General features: G+C 36.3%; 1 protein-coding gene and 1 long non-coding RNA gene across 3 annotated transcripts in view; one reads left to right on the top strand and one right to left on the bottom strand.

The window, feature by feature from the left end:
* Positions 1-21520, top strand: part of DCN (decorin) — a 43643-nt gene extending 22123 nt beyond the window's left edge. For both annotated transcript variants that reach the window (XM_045467070.1, XM_045467071.1), the window contains exons 4-8: positions 4830-5043; positions 5810-5923; positions 11221-11314; positions 15217-15355; positions 20726-21520. In XM_045467070.1, the coding sequence (XP_045323026.1) occupies positions 4830-5043; positions 5810-5923; positions 11221-11314; positions 15217-15355; positions 20726-20920 (756 nt within the window). In that variant the 3' untranslated portion in view covers positions 20921-21520. The remainder of the gene's footprint in view (positions 1-4829; positions 5044-5809; positions 5924-11220; positions 11315-15216; positions 15356-20725) is intronic.
* On the bottom strand, positions 3473-4819 carry LOC123592116. The gene is made up of 2 exons (XR_006709595.1): positions 4127-4819; positions 3473-3761 (listed from the first exon to the last, which is right to left on the bottom strand). It is a non-coding gene; the product is annotated as an uncharacterized LOC123592116 (long non-coding RNA).
* Positions 21521-22219: the final 699 nt, after the last annotated feature.

Genomic DNA, 22219 nt, shown 5'->3' with positions numbered 1-22219 from the left:
TTTGACCTCCTTATAGCCTTAAATAAGAGATATCTAGTTTCTGTGACACTCTCATTAAATCTGGCATTTGTAATAAGATGTTCTTTCTTTTCCACGTCTCCTTCTCAGTATGTTTGAGGCAACTACTATCTTGGAAATCTCTTTCCTTCTACTTCAAAGTATACATTGAAGAGAGGAAGAGTTTATTAGAGCTTCCAACTGTTCAGGGAATGTTAACCAGCGATTTTTTCTCTTACTCTTTCATTCATGATCATTTCTAAACTTGTTATTTTGCAAATAAACGCTATAATTTCAGCCAGGAAAGGCACGCTTGAATGAGAAGGAAGAAGAGAAATGAAAATTTAGCAAAGATTAAAATAGAAAAGATTTAACAGAAAGCTTCCTTTTTTCTCAATAATTTGATCAATTTAAACTCTGTGTCTCATAATGAGTAGTATATGCTGTGCAGGAGTAGTTTCATACTTATAGAAATGTAATATAATACTTTTCTATGTAATAGAAAAAACATAATTATTCTGTGAAATAATGGAAAATTAAGTATTACAATGCCAACTTTTAATATATTTCCTTTGAATAAATGCTTAATAAATCTAGTAAGGAAGTTCTTTTTAATTAAAAATAAAAAATTGTCAGAAGTTTCATAATAACGAACATTTGTGTATCAATTACTATATACTAGGCTTAATACCTATATACAGTCACTTATGTAATTCTTACAACTCTTCTTATAAGGTAGACACTCTTGATAACTCCCTTATACAGATGAGGACACTCAGGCACAGAGAGGTTACTTATTCAGTTGCTTGTCCCTAGTCACACAGCAAACAAGAGCCAAATCTTGAGATCTAAACTTGAGAGCATTCTGAATTGACTCTGTACATTTATTGCCTATAAATATGATAGTCACCATACAGTCCCTTAAAACGATACCTGGTACAGTGTAAACCTGCATTAGTGGTTTTGGGGAAATAATACGAAGTCAGGCTTTAACATTTTTTTGTTTCAATCGTGTTGAAATATACTTGACACACAGCACTGTATAAGTTTAAGGTATACAGCATAATGACTTCATATATTGCAAAGTGATCACCACAATAAGTTTAGTTAATATCCTTCATCTTGAACAATATGTGTGTGTGTGTGTGTGTGTGTGTGTGTGTGTGTGTGTGTGTAAAGAAAAAAAATGTATTTTTCCTTGTGACCTTGCGAGGAGACCTTTTAAGACTTACTCTCTTAGCACCCTTCAAATATACCATACCCCAATGTTGGCTGCAGTTGTAATATTGTACCTTACATCCCAGCCCTCATTTAACTGGAAGTTTGTAACTTTCGATCACCTTCTTGGATGAAGGTGGTGAAAATGCTTTTATTCTTTCTTCCACTCCATTTCCATTGCCTGTTTTCTTTTCATCACCTCTCCCATACCTCCCAGGCTAGATCCCTTTTTATTTAGTTACCAAGGAAAGGAAGTAGGTTGTGCTGATTTTTGAGGCTATGCTTCGATTTTAGTTTATGTGATGCTCAAGTCATTTCCTGCCCGCAAGCAGCAAGTTCTCTTCTCCTCTGACTTCTCTCACCTCTTAGCAAAGTCTTGATGAGTTGATTCTACTTGTCTTTCTCTCTCTTTTCTCTCTTTCTTTTTCTTCCTTCCTTCCTTTCTTTCTTTCTTTCTTTCTTTCTTTCTTTCTTTCTTTCTTTCTTTCTTTCTTTCTCTTTTTCTTCTTTCGTCTTTTCTTTCTGTTTTCACTCTTGTTTGCATTTATCTTATGCAGAATTGACTCCGGGCCGTAAGTTTTTGTTTCTTCAGTTTCTTCTGTGATATCTTTTTGTTCTGTGCATCCTCCTCTTCTGATTTAAGAGGAATCTGCTCTTTTACAGTAAGGATTATCTCAGGTAGGGGTTAATCCAACCATAAGCCCTATAGGTTTAACTCCTGCATCTTGGCTTTGTTCACTTGGATGTGCTCAATGACCGGAGAATCTACATCTAAACCCTTAAGTTCAGCTCTACTCTCTGCATTTTTTAAGCATATTCAGTAAAAACTCGGCAGTCTTTCTGAGCCACCTGTGTCCAGCTTCACTGTCTGGCCTGGGCACAGCTACCAACTCCACTATCGTAGTGACAGGATGGCACACGTGGCTTCTGCAAAGTGACATCCTTCAGATAATCGGTGGCTTTTCCTTGATGTCCTGGGAAATCTCACGTGCGTTTTTAAAGTGAACACAAAGATTTGATTGTCTCGACTTGCATGATTTTGTAGGATTTTCTGGATCAAGTGAGAGGTGAACCATTTCCAGAGATCATCTCAGGCTGTTTATGGGAAGAGGTTCCTTCTTTTCATTAGCTGATCTCCTGATGACTACCTGAGGTTCACCTTGGACTCTTTCTCTGCTTTTGCTGGCCTTTGGCGTTAGCCAACGTAATTAGTTTATTCCTATCTTACAATCTTGTCATTGCCTGTTATTTTATGAGTGTGCTTTCTTAAATAGGTATCAGCGTGCATGGAACTAACATCAACCACCTTTACCAATACTGTATATACACAAATAACTTTGTTTTCGCTTGTGGATCTGTTTTATGTGAAGTTCTAGCTCATAGAGCTCTTAAAAGTTTACCTCATTATGACCGAAATTTGCATAGCTTATATTTATTTTTCAAATGTATTTTAATTTGAAAGCAGGTGTGATTTCCACTGGATTAAAACATTCAACCAGCAATGCCATTTGAAAAGTGCTTTGCAAAGAAGTCCATATGCATCACTGTGCTTTGACTCTCACAATAACCCCCTGTAGGTGCTATTATTATTCCCAGTGTACTGAAGAAATAATTGGGGCAAGTGTCCTACTGCCACTAAAACTTAACGGCGGATAGTACTATGGCGTGCTCAGAGGTAGAGGTGTTATTTAATTATTACCTAGTGAACAAAGTAATATTTTATTGGCTGAAATAACAGGTAATACATCATCAGGGTGATTCTGCATAATAGGTTTTGACATTTAACGTAAAATAAGCAGATTTTCAGACCATGTTTAATACATTTACTGATGCCAAGCTTTCAGAGTTTTCTTCCATAGATGGCAATAGATGCTCTCCTCTTTCTTCATAATTAAGCATCTGCCATGTTGGGTGTCTTTCAACAATGCAGCTCCTCTTAGACCGCTCTTCTAGCTCTGCTTTTACTAATTTCCTGGACATTTTCCTTGTAGATATTAATATCCTATGACTTGAACCATGGCGAGTGTTTGAATTTTTTGTAATATGCTTTGGGATTTCCTGGGATTTTGTCTTAACCAACCCATGCATCTTTTAGGATCAGTTAAAAGATTGTTACTTGTGATAAGGTTTAATTAGCCAAATAATGGGAACAACATGAGGATGTACATGGGTTAACCTGCCAGCTGTTACCTTCAGAAAGTATTTCTGCATTTCTGATAGTGTAAGTTCTCATTGTTTTATTTTTTGTCCCTGTGCATTTTCATATATGCACAAAGTGCACGACAACTGAAAAGCAAGTTTCTCAGACCTGGATAAAATTATCCCGAATCCCATAGGATTAGTTGACAAGAAGACTTGGAATAATAAGAAGTATGGTTCTATAGACATACATATCATCCGAAAAGAAAGAAGTAGCCCAAAACTAAGTTTAGCAATAGCTGTATGTGTAACAATAAGGAATGAGAAGTAATTTTCTATATTAGGAGAAGGCAGGGACAAAAATTTAAGAATTACCAAAAATATTAACATACTTGACTATATAAAACCTTATATGTATGGCCTTTTGTAGCAAAGTGGATGGAACTGGAGAGTGTGATGCTAAGTGAAATAAGCCATACAGAGAAAGACAGATACCATATGGTTTCACTCTTATGTGGATCCTGAGAAACTTAACAGGAACCCATGGGGGAGGGGGAGGAAAAAAGAAAAAAAAAAAAAAAAGAGGTTAGAGTGGGAGAGAGCCAAAGCATAAGAGACTGTTAAAAACTGAGAACAAACTGAGGGTTGATGGGGGGTGAGAGGGAGGAGAGGGTGGGTGATGGGTATTGAGGAGGGCACCTTTTGGGATGAGCACTGGGTGTTGTATGGAAACCAATTTGACAGTAAATTTCATATAATAAAAAAAAAAAACCTTATATGTAAAAAGGACAAAAACAGAATAAAAAATATTAAGGCTCTGCATTTCATGTTAACTATATCTTTATTTTCTATAAACCAGTTATTAAATATATGAAAACGTAATAAAAATGAGAAGTATTGTGATCACGCAAATCTTTCCATAAAATGCCGAATAAAAGGAAATTGATTTTACCTTTCAAGTGACCAAGAAATCCAAAGAAATTACAGTGAGCTACAACATAATATACCAATTTGGCAAACTTTTGGGGAAAAGTTTTATCTAAATTTGTAAGGCTGCAAGAAAATTTTATGTCTTGCATTGCTGATGACAGGACAAATCAATGCCATCCTATTGTAGTGGAATCCATGACAGCAGTAAATGAATATGGATTTTTAGGTTAAAAAGTTGACTGGGGGATGGATGCCTGTGACATTGGCTTGTTTTCAGGCATTTGGGGTTACTCTCATAATTTCAATCTTTAGGAGTATTTACTGTTGAAAAATTAAGTGTCTCTGTATCTATATTATAATCTATATTTCATCACCTTAATTTCTGATGTTCAGATCCTCATTACACTTCTGAAATGAAAGAATCACATTTGGTTAATTATTTTCTGATCTCTTGCAATTTTGTAGATTTCTCTGTTAGTCTCATGAATGAAATAAATAAACTACACACCTATTATATATATGTTGTTTTTGTTCACTATCTACAGACGTTGATCCTTGTCAACAACAAAATTAGCAAAATCAGCCCTGGAGCATTTACACCTTTGTTGAAATTGGAACGACTTTATCTGTCCAAGAATCATCTGAAGGAATTGCCAGAAAAAATGCCCAAAACTCTTCAGGAGCTGCGTGCTCACGAGAATGAGATCACCAAAGTGCGAAAAGCTGTGTTCAATGGCCTGAACCAGATGATCGTCGTAGGTACAGATATTCTTATAACTCTAAGGCCAGGATTAAAGTTTCACCTTAAAAGATTCCAAGTAAGCTTTAGCTGCAGGAAGGGAAATTAGCTAGAACTGGCATGTCTTTAGCCTATACCAGGAACAGTAGCAAAACCAGCAGAAATGAGATTTTAAATCTGTGCCTTACAATGTTTTTGTTCCTCAATCTTAAGGATCTGGGAGTGTGGAGAAAACTGTAGGCCCAAAGTCACCCTCATGTATGGCCAAGATGCAATGGAATGGATGGAATTAAGTAGTAATTAATTAGAGATATGTGGGGGATATCTTTCCACTGTGGGGATTGTTTCTATTGTGAACATTCATAAATCATTTGTTTTAACAAATGTGTTCTAATCGTGATAACAAATGGTGATTTTATAATTGGCTTACAAAATGCTAGTTTCAGATTATTTAGCATTGTAACTCATCTCGGGAAAGTAATAGCCCCATCATAAGTGTGACTTATAAACACTTGTGTTTGTTGATTTCCGGGCAAACCTATTGCTTTTACCATAAATCTTTGTGTTTTATTGTTATTGTTTGGTTTTTGTTTGTTTTATTGAGAGAAAATTTTACCTTAGTTTGCCATCCCTATGAAGAGCGTGTTCATTAATTTCTGTTTTGTTTCTCAGTCAAGCTGTTATTGACCCAAATTTCTCTTAAACTCCTTGTTGAAACAGACACGACTCTGATTTGCAATATCCTAATATTGTTCTCTAAGAACTTTGCACTTTTTGCATTTGTAGAACTGGGCACCAACCCGCTGAAGAGCTCGGGAATTGAAAATGGAGCCTTCCAGGGAATGAAGAAGCTGTCCTACATCCGCATTGCCGACACCAATATAACCACCATCCCGCAAGGTGATAGAAAATTCTCCAAAGCAGTTTGAACATCCAAATATAACAACTTTAACATTCAAGAAAATTGTTTTGGAAATTTAAACGGTGACTGAAGCAGCCAACGTTATTTCCAGTAAATTGTCTACCCTTGTTTCTATTGAGCCTGGACGACCCCTGGGCCATTTAGGCTCATTGTAGAGATGACGAGACCTATAAAGTCTCTTCTAAGATATAACTTACACATAATGATTTCATATTAAAGAATTGTGAGAGCACAGGGGAAAAAGTACAGTTATTTAAAGAATAGAATCCCTTGCTGGTGTTGAAGGAAAAAAGATACATGGGAACACCTCAGAAATTGAGCCAACTTTTACTTTGAGTCTCCAATCTTTTAGTGAATTCCTTTCCATCTTACTCTCTGAATAAGAGGATCCATAGTGGCCACTTATATAATAAGTCTTATATAATAGTGTTGTAGAGAATATGGATTTTGGTCTATTTGGTCTGTTTGTCCCTAACTGGCTCTAAGACCTTGGACAAGTTATTCAATATTTATGCCTTAACTTCTTTATTGGTAAAGTGGTAATAACACCAACATACAACTCCATTAGATTGTCTAATGATTAAATAACTAATTAGAAAAATATCAGGCATGTAAATAAATAGTGGATTAATATTACCTTTTATTATTTGTAAAAATGTTTTAACACTCATTTCGCTTAGGCAAAGTACCAAACACTGGAGACAGGACAGTGAATAGGGTATACTGCCTGCCTTCATGGACCTTATTACCTAGAGCAAAGCCAGCAAATAAATAGCAATCACTACACAGCCATGGGGTTAAGGTCATTGTGCTAAGGGCTACCTGGGAGAGACGCATAAGCCATAAAGAAAAGAAATCTAATCACCATAAAGAAATTCCTCTGATTTTCACATTTTACCTGGCTCAGGGTTTTAGTCTTTCAAAAGCCCAGCTGTATTCTCCAAGTTTCCCCTCCATCTGGCCCTTTCTCAGTTTAGATATCTTGTTCTTGGACTGGGCACAAAATGTAGGTTCTTGCCCACAGAAAACAATTACCTTTTATTGTGCTTCCACAGAAACGTCAGCTCCTGTGAGTACATATTCCATAGAATGGTTTCTTACTACCCCTTGCTCTCTCCATAGTCTTTTTTGCTACAGAAGATGTTTTTATGCCCATAACAGCAACTACTGTTATAGATAGATAGATAATAGATAGATAGATAGATAGATAGATAGATGATAGACACTCATTTATAGTTTATAAAGCACTTTCATATTGAGCCTCCAACTTGTTGCATGTAACAAGTGTCATTCTTTAAAAAAATATTTATTTACTTTGATGGGGCGCCTGGGTGGTGCAGTTGGTTAAGCGTCCGACTTCAGCCAGGTCATGATCTCGCGGTCTGTGAGTTCGAGCCCCGCGTCAGGCTCTGGGCTGATGGCTCAGAGCCTGGAGCCTGTTTCCGATTCTGTGTCTCCCTCTCTCTCTGCCCCTCCCCCATTCATGCTCTGTCTCTCTCTGTCCCAAAAATAAAAAAATAAAGGTTGAAAAAAAAAAAGTTTAAAAAAAATATTTATTTACTTTGAGAAAGAGAGTGTGAGAGTGTAAGACAGAGAGGGAGAGGGGCAGAGAGGATCCCAAGCAGGCTTCACGCTCAATGTGGGGCTCGATGCAGGGTTCATTCCCACGACTGTGAGATCATGACCTGAGTGGAAGTCAGATGCTCAACCGACTGAACCACCCAGGCACGTCAGTTTTAGTAATATTTTAATTATTTAATTATATTTTTGTATAGAATATATACACATACATTTTGCCTAAGGCCATAGAGCTATAGAAGGCCAAAAAAAAAAACTGGAACCAGTCTTTGATTTTGCTGTCCTTTTTAATGCATCCTCCAAAATATCTTTCAGTGACACATTTCATCACTTAGGGATCTATATTCCTCACATCTTCTCCCTATTCTATGTACTCTCTTCTCACCATTTCTAGCTTACTTTTAGTTATTAAACACTTACTATAAAAATTACAGTAACTAAATTTTGTTCAGCCCTTATTTAGTAGCAGGTATTGTGCCAAATGCTTTTTGTGGATTTTTCTATATGAATCTCAAACCATTCCTCTCTAGGAATATTATCATGCCTGCTTAATAAATATGGAAAACCAAAGCTTAACGACATGAAGTAAATTGTGACCAAGGTCTTGGAGTTTGGAGGTGGCCAAGCTGGGACTGTGCTGTGCTGATGTCAGAGCCCATGTGCGTGACCACTGTATTCTGCTGCTTACCTAAGTCCTCTCTCTTATGCATATTTATGCTGATGAAATACATGAGTCTGCCTTTCTTAGGCTGGATTCTTACACCAGAACATCAGCTGCCTCTGGGAGGCTTAATGTCCACATTAATGGTCTACCATCACTGATGGAAACACAAGGCCGTGGAATGAAGTGATGAGTTATGGTTTCTCCACTTAGAAAACAAGAGTGAGAGGTCTGGCTCAGCCACTTAGTCTTTCTGTGACTTTAGGCTAGTTATTGCACATCTCTAAAACCTCAGTTTTACTATCTATGGAGGTATTAGTGACACCTATCTTCTAGTATATTTGTGAGGATAGACACAAATAAGACTTGAATGTGCATGCATAGTATCTGGCCCAAGGTAAGCTCTCATATTTACCTTAAAAATGAAAAGGGAAAGGAATAAAAAAAGTAACTAGAGTATAGGTTCCTTAGCTAAACACTACGGTGGCAAAGATTAATGGTATTCTTTGCAAATTTGCCTCTCTCTATCTTATTGCAAAGTTTTCTTCCACAAACTTTCTCCTGGCTATACCTTAACTTTGGGGAAACTGACATTGCAAAAGGGAAGACACTTAGAACCTTGGTAAGAGTTATGGATGTGATGAAAATTGTTGTTCTAGAGACACTACATTTTAATACTATCTTTTCATGGTGATAGGGAAGAAAGGATGTGTATTCAATATGGTTTGTTATAAAGTCACTCATTAATTACATATGGGAGTATTTTAAAAATCCACACTTGTGTACTCTAAAGAAACTTGAGTGGTTAGAATCCCTTCTTCCAAGAGTGACTGTGTTTTCATGATATTTAGTCATAAGAACTGTGCAATTGTGATTTTGCTACCAGACCCCGGAGACTAGGTTCTTGAGTCTCAGTGTCATAGAAATGAACACTGAACTGAAGGGAAAGAGTGTGGGTGGAGTTTATTGGAGATAACTTGTGTACAAGGGAGCCGACAAGAAAGAGAACTGTTGCTCTCTGAAAGGGTATTGTGCAAGACTTGTAAAGGCATTTTTCCTAGGGGAGAGGGGCTAGGATTTGGGAAGCATTCTTCAATCCCACGGTCGTTATCTGCGGTCGTTAGTTTTCAGTGGACAAGAGACAATCCCAGAATGCCTTTCTCTATGGTTGACATTCTTTTAGGGCTCCTGGAAAATAGAAATACTTGTGCAAGCAGGCTTTAAATTGTTACTTCTAATTTTGCCCAGACAACCATTACTCGTAATGACTATTATCTCATTTGTTCGCTTTCCCAGAAGGAGGTATTTGTCTCTAAGTATATGGAAACTTTTAACCTTTGCCTCAGACCAGTGGCTTTATGGGAGTTAAGTCCCTCTTGCTTCTCTCATACTGTCTCAACTTCATTTCATTCAGTTAAGAGCAACTATAGTTCAATTTAACTCCCTTTGACTGTCTGGGAACATTTTACCTTCCCTACTTAGCAGCTAGATAGTCTCCAAATTTGTAACTTTGAGTCTCTGTTTCTTCGTCTATGAACAGGGATTAACAAAAAATAGTTTGTAAACTGAAACAAGTAAATGAGCTAAGTTAGGGAAAGCGCCAGTATCAGTGTTGACCACATTTCAGACATGCAGGGAGTAGAAATTCCTTCCTTAGCAGCTCCCACACAAAACATAGCACCATAGAGAAACTAATACTAAGGTCAAATCAAATATGGACTAAACTTTTACATTAAATAGACAGTACTGATAGAATTCAGTGACACGCAATGACAATTTCATGCCAAACATAACCTGCAGTTTTCCAATTTTGTTCTTTATGGACAAATAACCGACACTCTCTGCTAAGCAGATGTTAGTTCTACATGTAACCAATTTGCTCTTTTCTTTGTGGTTGGTGCTATTCTTGTAAGTGGAACAATATGCCCTTTAAAAAGCTGTATAAAAGCATAATGCATCCTCAGATGGCAGGAGGAAATGAAAATAAAATATTTAAACTTTTATATTAATATTACTAAATTTTTAGAAGTCATAGCCTTTCAAGAAGCACTATCCAGAGGTTTTGTGGATACTTTGGATCTGAAATTATTTCCCCAGGTGTTCTACATATGGCAGGTTGCTTGATTATAGGCCTCCACATTCCTCTTGTGTAGGGGAACAGTCTTGATTTGAAAGGTCCAAGTAATCTTTAGCTCTTTGGACACATCCGTGTTGCAGAGGAATTTGATGTTGGGTTTGTTTTTGCATTTGATTTATTTAAAAGTTTTTCTTGTTTCTTTTTTTTATTTTTGAGAGACAGAGAGAGATAGAGCATGAGTGGGGGAGGGACAGAGGGAAACACAGAATCCGAAGCAGGCTCCAGGCTCCGAGCTGTCAGCACAGAGCCCAACGTGGGGCTCGAACCCATGAATCCGTGAGATCATGACCTGAGCTGAAGTCAGACGCTTAAACCTACTGAGCCACCCAGGCGTCCCATGTGTTTGATTTTTAATGCAGAAAAGCTGATTAAGACTGAAGCTAGCACAGTATGTCAGCGTCAATTATTAATAATGCCCATGAATGAGATACTTAGTTAAATTTGCCTATAGGTTTAACTTATACACGATCTCTTTGTTATAGCTCAAATGCTATAATAAAGCATATAATAAAAAGTTGTCATCTTTTATCCACGGTAGTGTTAACTTATTAACAGAGGTGTAAGAAACTAATGAGATTCAGGGTTTGACCTCAGTTCTACAATTGTATCCTAAGAATTCCTGAGACAAAAATCTACTATGTGAGAAACCACAGTCCATGGTTTTGTTTAAAATCGAACTACGAGAAAAGGAAAAAGCCCCTGTACTACTTCTAGAAGTGTATATTGTTATGAAAGGGATGAAGAAAAGAGATAAAAATCAAAACCAATGAAAATGATGTAAAGCAAATCCTTTGACACTCTGTCTTTTAGAAAATTGGTGGCCTTTGTCTTCATTAAGTCTTTACATCCCATCATTACGTTTATCTGCTAATGTAACATTTTGTATTTCTGTATTCCAGGTCTTCCTCCTTCCCTTACTGAATTGCATCTTGAAGGCAACAAAATCTCCAAAGTTGATGCAACTAGCCTGAAAGGACTGAATAATTTGGCTAAGTAATAATATTCTTTCATAACCTTATGTCTGTAAAATGGCTAGATGTATAGGTGCCCACATGCTCAGAACTAGAAATGCCATGGGCAATTTCTGACCATACCACGTTTTTTTGCTGTTGGTCCCAACAATCTCAGACCTCAGCATGCTCAATTATTTCTTTAAAAAGCCATGAAATAGCATACTTAGCATAACCATGACATATCTCATGTACAATGTACCTGATTAAATCAACATGCTTATTCGGTAGGTTCTAACTTAATTGAATTCAACAGAAAGTTGATTACATTATAACCCAGTGTTCAGAATTTGAAAATGCCTTAAAATGAAAGCTACCAGGACATGGAAATACTGGGCATCCCACACCATTGTATCCGGATGATTATGATGAGATTCTCATATCTCTATTCTCTGAAGAGTTTAAAATGTCTCTGGACATTTAATGTAGTCTTACAAAAGTCATTGGGTTGTTTGTGTGTGTGTGTGTGTGTGTGTGTGTGTGTGTGTGTGTGTGTGTGTTTCTGGGCCTTGCTAACTTTTTTTTTTTTCCTGATAGATAATCATTAGTTCCTTTCCTGACTTCTAGCCTAACTTTAACCTTTTTACGTTTGCAATCTGGTTAAGTAATAAAAAGAGGAGAAGGCTTGCAAACTATTTGTTTTATCTTCAAAAAACACTGTGCTCTTGAACTGTATTGCTGAATGTTCTTACGAAGGAGCGTAGTGTTATGCCAAATTGACTCACTTCTCTTTTTTTCTTTATAAATTTTATGGGAGACAAATAAAGTATATCATTTATCCTTGAGAAATAGCTAAGACAAGATGATATATAACACAGCTTTTCCCATTCCTGTGGATATTCCCCAGTGAGCTGGTGGGTGGTGAGGGCTGAAGGTGAGCATATGGGTGTGACTCTAACACAGTGTATTACCCTCAGTCTCAGACGAGAAGAAATCTAAAGTTATTTTCATTACAGCCTCTAATATAGAAAATATATTTTGAAATAGCATTGTGCATCACTGACCTTTTTTTGTTGATTCGGTCCCTCTAGCTGCAGAAAAATGTAGGAAGATCAGTTGCATTGCCTATTGTATAGAACTGTCTTTAGGACAGCTGTTAGTGGTAGCAGTGGTAGAGATGTACAATAGTCTAATTCCGAATATGGTAAGCCACTAATAATATCTGTGCCTTTTTAGAATAAAAGTTTATTTTATACTGAAAGTGGTATGGAATTTTTTTTAAAATTCCATTCATTAAATTGGAGCAGATTGACCCATTGGCCAAGCAAATTTTTCTAATTCTTGAATTTATCAGACAAATTTCCTTTTGGAATCAAGTCCAGAAAAATATGTCTATGAAACCATCAAATCCTCATGTTGTTTACTCTTTACTGATGTTGAGACATGAGAAGTATTTTGGTATTGAAAATCAAAACTGGGAAAAGAAGAAAAAAAGCAGCCACTGATCTCAGAACGTTGTGGGGCAAATATTCCAATTAGTTATTGGGAACATGTGGGGAGAAATAGTATATGCCTCTCTCCAAAAATATAAGATGGTTTTGGGGCACACTTTCCTTTTTGTTATATATGTATACATATATCATCATCTCCCTTATTTGTTTTGTTTTTTTTTTAATTTTTTTTTTCAACGTTTATTTATTTTTGGGACAGAGAGAGAGCATGAACGGGGGAGGGGCAGAGAGAGAGGGAGACACAGAATCGGAAACAGGCTCCAGGCTCTGAGCCATCAGCCCAGAGCCCGACGCGGGGCTCGAACTCACGGACCGCGAGATCGTGACCTGGCCGAAGTTGGACGCTCAACCGACTGCGCCACCCAGGCGCCCCAATCATCTCCCTTATTTGATGAAATACTCTTCAATGGAAGGAATCATTGTTTTTGAGCCATGTGCCCTCTGCCTTCATAAGGCTAGAGTAATATCTTGAACATAACAGGTCCTCAAAAATATTTATTGATTGAAGTTTCCTTGAATCAGTTATTAAGAATATTATATTCTAAGAATGTATTAGCCCAAAATTGGATATGGGATTTGGAGTGTTGTAAGAAATAGGAGACATGACTCTGCAATACAAGAGACAAGATCAGAAACAAGAAATAAATGTCTAAGACTGGGGAGGGTGGGGTGGTGGGGAAACAACGTGTTCTCTGCCAAGATGCCAGGTTAATAATCAATAGCTAAGATAAATCCACTGTTTTATTAATAGCTTAAAATTAACATACTATAATCTCAGTTATTTCAAATACCAAGTCATGATTAAAACTGAGAGACTTGGGTTACAGAAACCAGAATCTAAATCTCAGAAGGGCTCAAAAATCAGAACTAGCTGAAGGCAAGCTGAAACAATCCTACAGAAAGTTTCCAAGCCTATTCGACATCATGTGAAGGAGCCCAATAGACTCCTCCTCTTTCTCTCCCTTTGAGTTTTCTGGTTCTCTTTCATTACCTTGTTGCCTCATCCCAGGTATCTCCTCTCTGCCCTTTAGGATTGACAGCACCCTAGGTTGACAGAGTCATTCATCTTTAGAATGCCAAATACATCAACCTTGTCTCCATGTTAACCTCTTCTGACTTTTGAATCCCATTTACTAGGAAGGGACCGCACGGCTGCAGAACTTTCACTTGTTATGCACTTAATTTAAAAAATGCAGCCCAAAACTTTGAGTGGTATTGTAGAAGAAATGTTAAAGGGCCAAGAAACAGACATGTAGGTCAGAGGTCAGGGTCAGAAGCCAGGAATGCTGGCACCAGGCAAATTCTGATAGTAGCAGATGATCACTGATAAACTCAAACGAAAGCAAAATGCTAATTCTGTTAACCTTCCTGGCAGATATGTTTACTGATTCATTGGAACCTTCTACCTTTTATTTCCAATGAAGAAATGTATATAATAAGTATACAATTGTTTGATTTCTAAAGTGACCCAAATGATAATAGTACTCCTTTGAGTATTCTATGGAGTGAATTCATTATATGTACTATACATAGAAATCAATTCAGCAGCGACTCATTGATCATAAGAAGCTTTGTGTTAGGACTGGATATGCTGCAAAACAGTCACTTTTCTCTAGGAGAGACCACAAGTACACAGTCCCTTGAATTTTTTTTTTTAATTTTTTTAACGTTTATTTATTTTTTTGAGACAGAGAGAGACAGAGCATGAACGGGGGAGGGTCAGAGAGAGGGAGACACAGAATCTGAAACAGGCTCCAGGCTCTGAGCTGTCAGCACAGAGCCCGACACGGGGCTCGAACTCATGGACCGCGAGATCATGACCTGAGCCGAAGTCAGCCGCCCAACCGACTGAGCCACCCAGGCGCCCCTTTTTTTTTCCCTTGAATTTTTTAAGAGGGTGCTAACAGGATGCTATAGGAGCATTTACTAGGGGTACCTATCTAGTTTGGTAGGATCAGACGAGTTTCAAAGAGAGTAAGTTGGGGTGCCTGGGTGGTTTAGTCAGTTAAACCCAAGACTCTTGATTTCAGCTCAAGTCATGGTCTTTGGTTCGGAGCCTAAGGTTGGGCTCTGCACCGACAGTGCCGAGCCTGTTTGGGATTATCTCTCTCTCTCTCTCTCTCTCTCTCTCTCTCTCTCTCTCTCTCTCTGTCCCTCCCCTGCTTGCACGCATGTGCTTTTGCTCTCTTTCTCTCAAAATAAATAAACATTTAAAAAAAAAGAGAAAGTGACTCTATGGTGGGAACTTTGGAACAAATGGGCTTTATGTAGGCTCAGCAAGGTTGGAAAAAAGTACTCTAAGCAAAGGGAACAGGAAATGCAAAAACAAAGAAAGTCCTTGCTGTTGACTTGATAAATCACACAGCACCTGTGAAGAAAGCATCCATGTGTCCTGAGCAGAGGACATGCATTCATTTCCGCTTCCTTTTTGCAGGTTGGGACTGAGTTTTAACAGCATCTCTGCTATTGACAATGGCACTCTGGCCAACACTCCTCATTTGAGGGAGCTTCACTTGGACAACAATAAGCTTATCAGAGTACCTGGTGGACTGGCGGAGCACAAATACATCCAGGTAATGCAACACCACTAAACCTGTAAGGGGTCTCTAGGGAGCAAACCCTCCCTACTGGGATGCTAGGAGGCAGGTAGCTCTGCCTGGCAATATTTTTGCAGAAAGATATTTTTCATGTTTCCACATCAGTATTCATTCTGGTTTCCTGAAAAATACAGGCTTGAGTTATTATTTTTTTAATAGGACTATTACCTTAACCTTATTATAATGCTATCTTCTAGAATAGAGTATTTTTAGGAAGCAGGCAAGGTAGTTTCAAGCCATAGATCAGTGTAACAAAAACATATTGGTTGAAGAAGATGAGATCATTTGTGATAAATAGATACAGAATAAAAGAGAAGTTGTAAATTTTAGCTTTAGCAGATGCAATGTAGGTCAAAAGGAATGTTCTGTGACTGAGTTAACTTCATGTCAGTTATCAAGCTATAGTACATGAATAAGGATAAGAAGATATGGTCCAATGGCCCATGGTGATAATAGAGCTTTGTAGTCTGTAAACCTATAAATGTAAGGCATGCTCATCAGTTTAAATAGTGATAATATTTTTTTCACATACAACAAAATAATATTTCCACTGTTACTCAGGAAATTGCACAAATATGTTATTTAAATTTTATACTCAAAAGTTAATGTGGTTATTCATAGATTTTATGTATTGGCTTATTTTATCTAATTTTTCAGCTTCTATAAAGGTCAGATTTAAATTGCTTCTGTCAGGCATTTACCTAGGTACTCTTTGAACCATGATGATTCAGAAATTATATCTTGACACTGATGCTCTATTATAGATAAAACCTTTTTATAAAGTTGCCATTTTGGTAATCTAGTATCTCAACTTTTTTGCTTGTGGTTCAAGATAGGTTTATCCCTTACTCTGCCGTCAGTTCTGTCAAAATGTGATGGACGTCTTTTTTTTTTTTTTTATTGGTTTGTGACAAAAACTCCATGAAAAATAGCTATAAGGATTCACGTTAGCTAGATTTCAATAAAGTATCTGAATTATAAGTACAAAGATGACACTTGAAAACATTGTATTTCACGCTGATTCTTTTTTAGTGGGTCTTTGATGGTGATAGGATAATGAGTAGGCAGATCTGAAGGCACAAGCAAAAGCAAGACACTTAGAAGACCAAGTAATAGCTACCATTGTTACTATTGAGATTTCCGTTGGTGGTGGGCATTTTTCGGGGCTGGAGGGATTGGTTTGTTTTCATTTTTATATCCCAGAATAATCCGTTTTCTTGATTGCCATTTTTCAAATTTCAGTCTGGACATATTATTGAGTTCATAAAATAAGTTTGATGAGTTAATTAACATGTATGGGATAAGAAAGGATAGGATAGGATGCATGGAAAGAAAATATCACTGTAATGGTAAGGATTTCGTAAAAATGTTGTTTAAATGCATAGCTTCATATATACTAAACCTTAGTGTATAATGTGTTCTTATTGTGAGTCACAGAGAAAAATTTATAAAACATGCTATTTTGAAATCTTTGTTGAATGTCAGCAAATCTCATGGGCATTCACACAGGGCCTCACGTTCAGAAGGGTCTCATTCTTGGTTTTTCATCTCTAATTGGCTCTCCGTGCACCCATTTCACATCCTTTCTTATAGGCTCTTAGAGATTTCACCCATATTACTGCCTTTTTCATAAGCATATAACTCAGTTATTTTTAGCAAAATTATATAGTTGTTCAACCGTCACCACAATTCAGTTCTAGCACTTATGTTACCCCCAAATATTCCTCATATCCATTTCTGGTCAATTTTCAATCTCATCCCCTTTCACAGGAAATCATTAATCTACTTTATACCTCCGTGGATTTGCCTTTCCTGGACATTTCATATAAATAGAATGACTCATTGTAATGATTTTAGGTCACCCATAACAACATGTATCAGTAGTTCTTCCATTTTTATCAGTGAATAACATTCCATTGTATGGATATACCACATTTTGCTTGCTAGCACTATGCTTTTTGATTACTATAGCCTTTGATTGTGTTTTGAAGTTGGGAGTGAAGGTCTTTTAACGTTGTTCTTATTTTTCAAAAATAAGAACTATTCTTGTTTCTTTGCGTTTTCATATAAATTTTAGAATCAGCTTTTAATTTTTGCAAAAATAGCCTGCAAAATAGGGATTGTGTTGAATCTATAGATCAATTAGGGGTAAATTGTCATCTGAACAATATTGAGTCCTCTAATTCATAAACATGGAATATCTCTCTATTTCATATTATTTAACTTCTCACAGCAATGTTTTGTCATTTTTAGTATACATGTCTCACAATTATTTTACTAAGTTTATTGTCATTTTTTTTATTATTTTTGATGCTGTTGTGAATGGTTACCTTAATTTCATTTTTGCATTTTTTTTTGCTAGTACAGTAAAACTTTGGTTTGTGAGTATAATTCATTCCAGAAACATGCTTGTAATCCAAATTAATCAAAGTTAATTTCAAGAACAATTGACTCAGTTGTGACCATGTGACATTTGTCATCACATACTACTCGTATTGCAAGACATCATCGCTCATTTATCAAGTTAAAATTTATTAGAAGCATTTGCTAATCTTGCAGAACACTCGCAGAGCAAGTTACTTGCAATCCAAGGTTTTACTGTATATGTAAATATAATTCATTTTTGTTTATTGATCTTCTATCCTGGTACTGTGCTGAAATTTTTTTAGTTGCAGAAGTTTTTGTGCACGTCTTTGGATATTCTGTATTTGGGATCATGTCATTTGTAAATAAATACAGTTTTAGTTATTCTTTTCTTCTCTGAATTATTTTCATTTATTTTTCTTGCTTCATTGCACTGGCTAGAATATCCAGTAAAATATTGAATAGAAGTGATGAAATTAGACATCTTTGACTTATTTTCTATTTTAAGAGAGGGTTGGACATTCAATTTTTTACCATGCAGTGTAATGTTATCTACAGGTCTTTTGTAGATGCTCTTTGTCAAGTTAAGAAGATTCTTTTATTAGTTTATTGAAAGTTTTTGTAGTGAATTTTTCAGATGCTTTTTCTGTGTCTGTTGAGATGATCATGTGGTTTTGGTTGTTAATTCTTTTAATAGAGTAAATTAAATTAATTAATTTCCAGTTAAAGCAATTTTACATCCCTGAGATAAATTATGCTTCATCTTGGTCATGGTGTATAATCTTTTTATATTTTGTGAGATACAGTTTCCTAATATTTTGTTAAAGTTCTTTATCTATGCTAATATGAAATATTTGCAGGTAGGTTTTGTGTGCGTGCGTGTGTGTGTGTGTGTGTGTGTGTGATGATGATGAACATGATTTTTGCCTGGCTTTAATAATAGAAAATAATGACCTTATAAAATGAGTTGAGAATCTAATTTTCTTTTTTACACAGACTAATACTTGCTTTATCTTTACATTTTCTTCTCTCACCTTCGGTATTAGCTCTAAATTCTAACCAAACATGTGCCCCCTTTCTTGCTAGTCACTGCCAGGAAATAGAGAATGGCAAATGAGAAGAAATTTTCAAAGTTTGAAAATTACAAAAAAATACTTATAGCTATTGTTTGGCTTTAATATCACTTGTTTCTGTTTTTATTGTCTTCCTTCTAAAACCTTTCTTAAACAAGGCCTTTTTCACCTGCATATAAGTAGGAGTGTTCTGGGTTAATTATTTTAAGGAAGCATCTCATAGGCTTTACAACACACTTTAGAAACTGTCACGTTACTATTATATTTTAATTTAGGTTGTATGATAAGTCATTTCTCACTCTTCAGAAATCACATCTACATGAAAACCCATTTCTAAAGCCCTTTCATAAGTCTAATATTTAATATCCCTGAGAAAAATCTATGAACAAGTTACCATTATCTTAAACATAATCATAAAATACATTTCAGAAAAAATTCTAATGAACTATAGAATTCTATTCATAAGATAGAATTTGTAACATGGAATAAATTTTTATTAAAAATTTCTAGGTCTGGGGTGTCTGGGTGGCTCAGTCATTTGAGTGTCCGACTCTTGATTTGGGCTTAGATCATGATCTCGCAGTTCATGAATTTGAGCCCCACATCAGGCTCGGTACTGACAGTGTGGAGCCTGCTTGGGATTCTCTTTCTCCCTGTCTCTCTGCCCCTTCCCTGCATGCTCTCTGTAGCTCTCTCAAAGTAAATAAATAAACTTAAAAAAAACTTTCTAGGTCTATTCATTCCAAATGCTATGGCACTCAAGTGTTTCTTAGTCTTTGTGATGTTTTTGATTCAAATACTATGCACCCTCTTCTTGTTCATTATATATTACTTCCTCATTCTGCATAATCTTGTTCAAAGGTCCCTCATTTTATCTTTGCCTTGAAAACAGCCCATGTAGACACAATTTATGAAATAACATAAATTTATTCATGTATTCATTTAATGTGTATTTATTGGACACCTACTGTGTTTAATAGACAACTGAAGATACAGTCATGAACAAAACAAAACAAGTTTCCTTCCTCATGGAGCATTTATTCTAGAGAAGGAAAACAGGTGAAACAAACAAACAAATATATAATATGCTGTATAGTGATAATTACTGTGAAGATTTAAAGTAGTGTGACTGGGATGGAGAATGAATGGCAGCATTGGATAGTCAGGGAAGACATCTCTGGTAAGGAGAAGTTACATAAACTACGTGCAAGAGTAAGCCTTGTAGATATCGTGGAGAAGATAAGGCCAGGTAGAAGAAACAATGTGTGCCAACCTAAGGAAGGACCTTGATCTTTGTAATAGAGGAAAAGCAGGTAGGCCAGTCAGATTGAATAGTGAGGGGAGATGAGGTCAGAGCAGAAGGATGGCAGACCATGTTGGATTTGTGGGTCACTGTGAGAACTTTGGACTTTATTCTGCATGAGATGGGAAGCCATTGGAGTGTTGAGGCAAAGAATATATAACTTGGCTCAATTTTTTAAATAATTGTTCTATGAGCTAACTTACAGGGTTATAGAAAATAAAAAAGAAAAAGGAAGGAAGGAGGGAGGGAGGGGAAGAAGGAAGGAAGGAAGGAGAGAAGGAAGGAAGGAAGGAAGGAAGGGAAACTGATTTCAGAGCAAAAGAGGAAGCAGGAAAGACAACAATAAAGGCAGCTTGAATCATCCAGGAGGAGATAATGGCAGTTTTGGACAATGTTGTAGAAGTCGATGTGGGGATAAGGACTGGGTTCTGGGTACATTTTGAAGATCAAGCTAGCAGCATTTGTTGATGGTTGGGCAGAAAGTGTAAGAGAAAGGATGGGTCTAGGATACAGAGTAAATAATAAAAGAAAAAGAATAAGGTATTTGCATGAATGGCTTAGTATATTTAGAGGAAAATAATCATTCTCCATTATTTCATTTTGCAGGTTGTCTACCTTCATAACAACAATATCTCTGCAGTCGGGTCTAACGACTTCTGCCCACCTGGATACAACACCAAAAAGGCTTCTTATTCAGGTGTGAGCCTTTTCAGCAACCCAGTCCAGTACTGGGAGATCCAACCATCCACCTTCCGATGTGTCTATGTGCGTTCCGCCATCCAGCTTGGAAATTATAAATAACTCCCAAGAAAGCCCTCGTTTTCATAACCTGGCAAAGTCCCATTAATATCGTTGCTCAAAAAAAAAAAAAAAAAAAAAGAAAAAAAAAAGAAAGCTAGATACTGAAAACCTAACTGCAATGTGGATCTTTTCCCCACATGATTTATAATGCATATAAAGCCAAATATGCAGTTTAAATAATTGCCTACAATAAAAAAAATAATTTGCCTGCCATTTTCAGAATTCTTTTTTGAAGCTTTCTGTTGATGTTAACTGAGTTATTGCAGATATTCTTATTTCCCTAAACGTAAAATTTGGAGTAAATGTGTATATATATATATATATATATATATATATATATATACATGTCAACAATTTAGTAAATCTTTTCTTGTCTAATATTCAGAAGGAATCAAATAAAAAATATTGATCTTCTGTAACTCATAGGGTCTTAGATTCTTTGACATAACGTTGAACTTCAAATTCTATCTAGCTCTGTATTAAACCCCATTATTACTGGTAAAGCCTCATTTGAATATGTAAATTCAATACAGGCTATGTAAAATTTTTGCTAATGTCATCATTTTGAAACAAATAAATTTACAAATACATTCAAACTTACTATTGTATAAAAGTGTAATTGTAATCTTCCCTAAACTCAATTTTCTGAAGAGAGCAGACATTGTGTTCTTGGCAAAAATAGCACATCTTTTCAAGTTCTCAGATATTTCGTCTCCTCCTGTTTTTTGACCCTTGTGTATTACAACTTACATTACCTATATTCAGTGCTGAGCTGATAAAGCGCAAAGCTGATTTTTCCTGATTGGTCTAGAAAGCTGGTATTTTCAGTTACTAAGATACTAAACCGGTTTAAAACATCATGTGTATAACCAGGGCGCTCGCTTGAATATTTCTATAATTACTCGATTAATATTCTAATATGGTAAATATTAGAAACATTTCTTGCATTTAGTTAAATCTTCAAATTTAGATTTATTTTCTGCAGGGTTTATAAAGACCTATCAAAGCAGACCACTCAGCAAGCCTGGGGTAATAGGCTGATTTACAAAAAGTAGAGATTTATCATAAACTACATTTATGTTCTCCACATCCAATAAGCAAATATGTGAGAAGAGTTGTTTTTTTCTACAATGTTGCATCTTTTGTGTTTGCAAATCCTGACAACCAAATCCAAACTGGTTTAAACCACAAAGGAAAACTCAAACCGTCCTGCCATTGGAGGAGCCCGTAGGTACAATTTGATCAGAGTTCCAGCCAAGTTTCTCTGCATCTCTTTCAACTTTGTCTTCCTTCATTACA

The sequence above is a fragment of the Leopardus geoffroyi genome, chromosome B4, assembly GCF_018350155.1.
Source record: "Leopardus geoffroyi isolate Oge1 chromosome B4, O.geoffroyi_Oge1_pat1.0, whole genome shotgun sequence".
Lineage (NCBI taxonomy): Eukaryota > Metazoa > Chordata > Mammalia > Carnivora > Felidae > Leopardus > Leopardus geoffroyi.
This window is presented reverse-complemented; position numbering and strand designations above follow the sequence as displayed.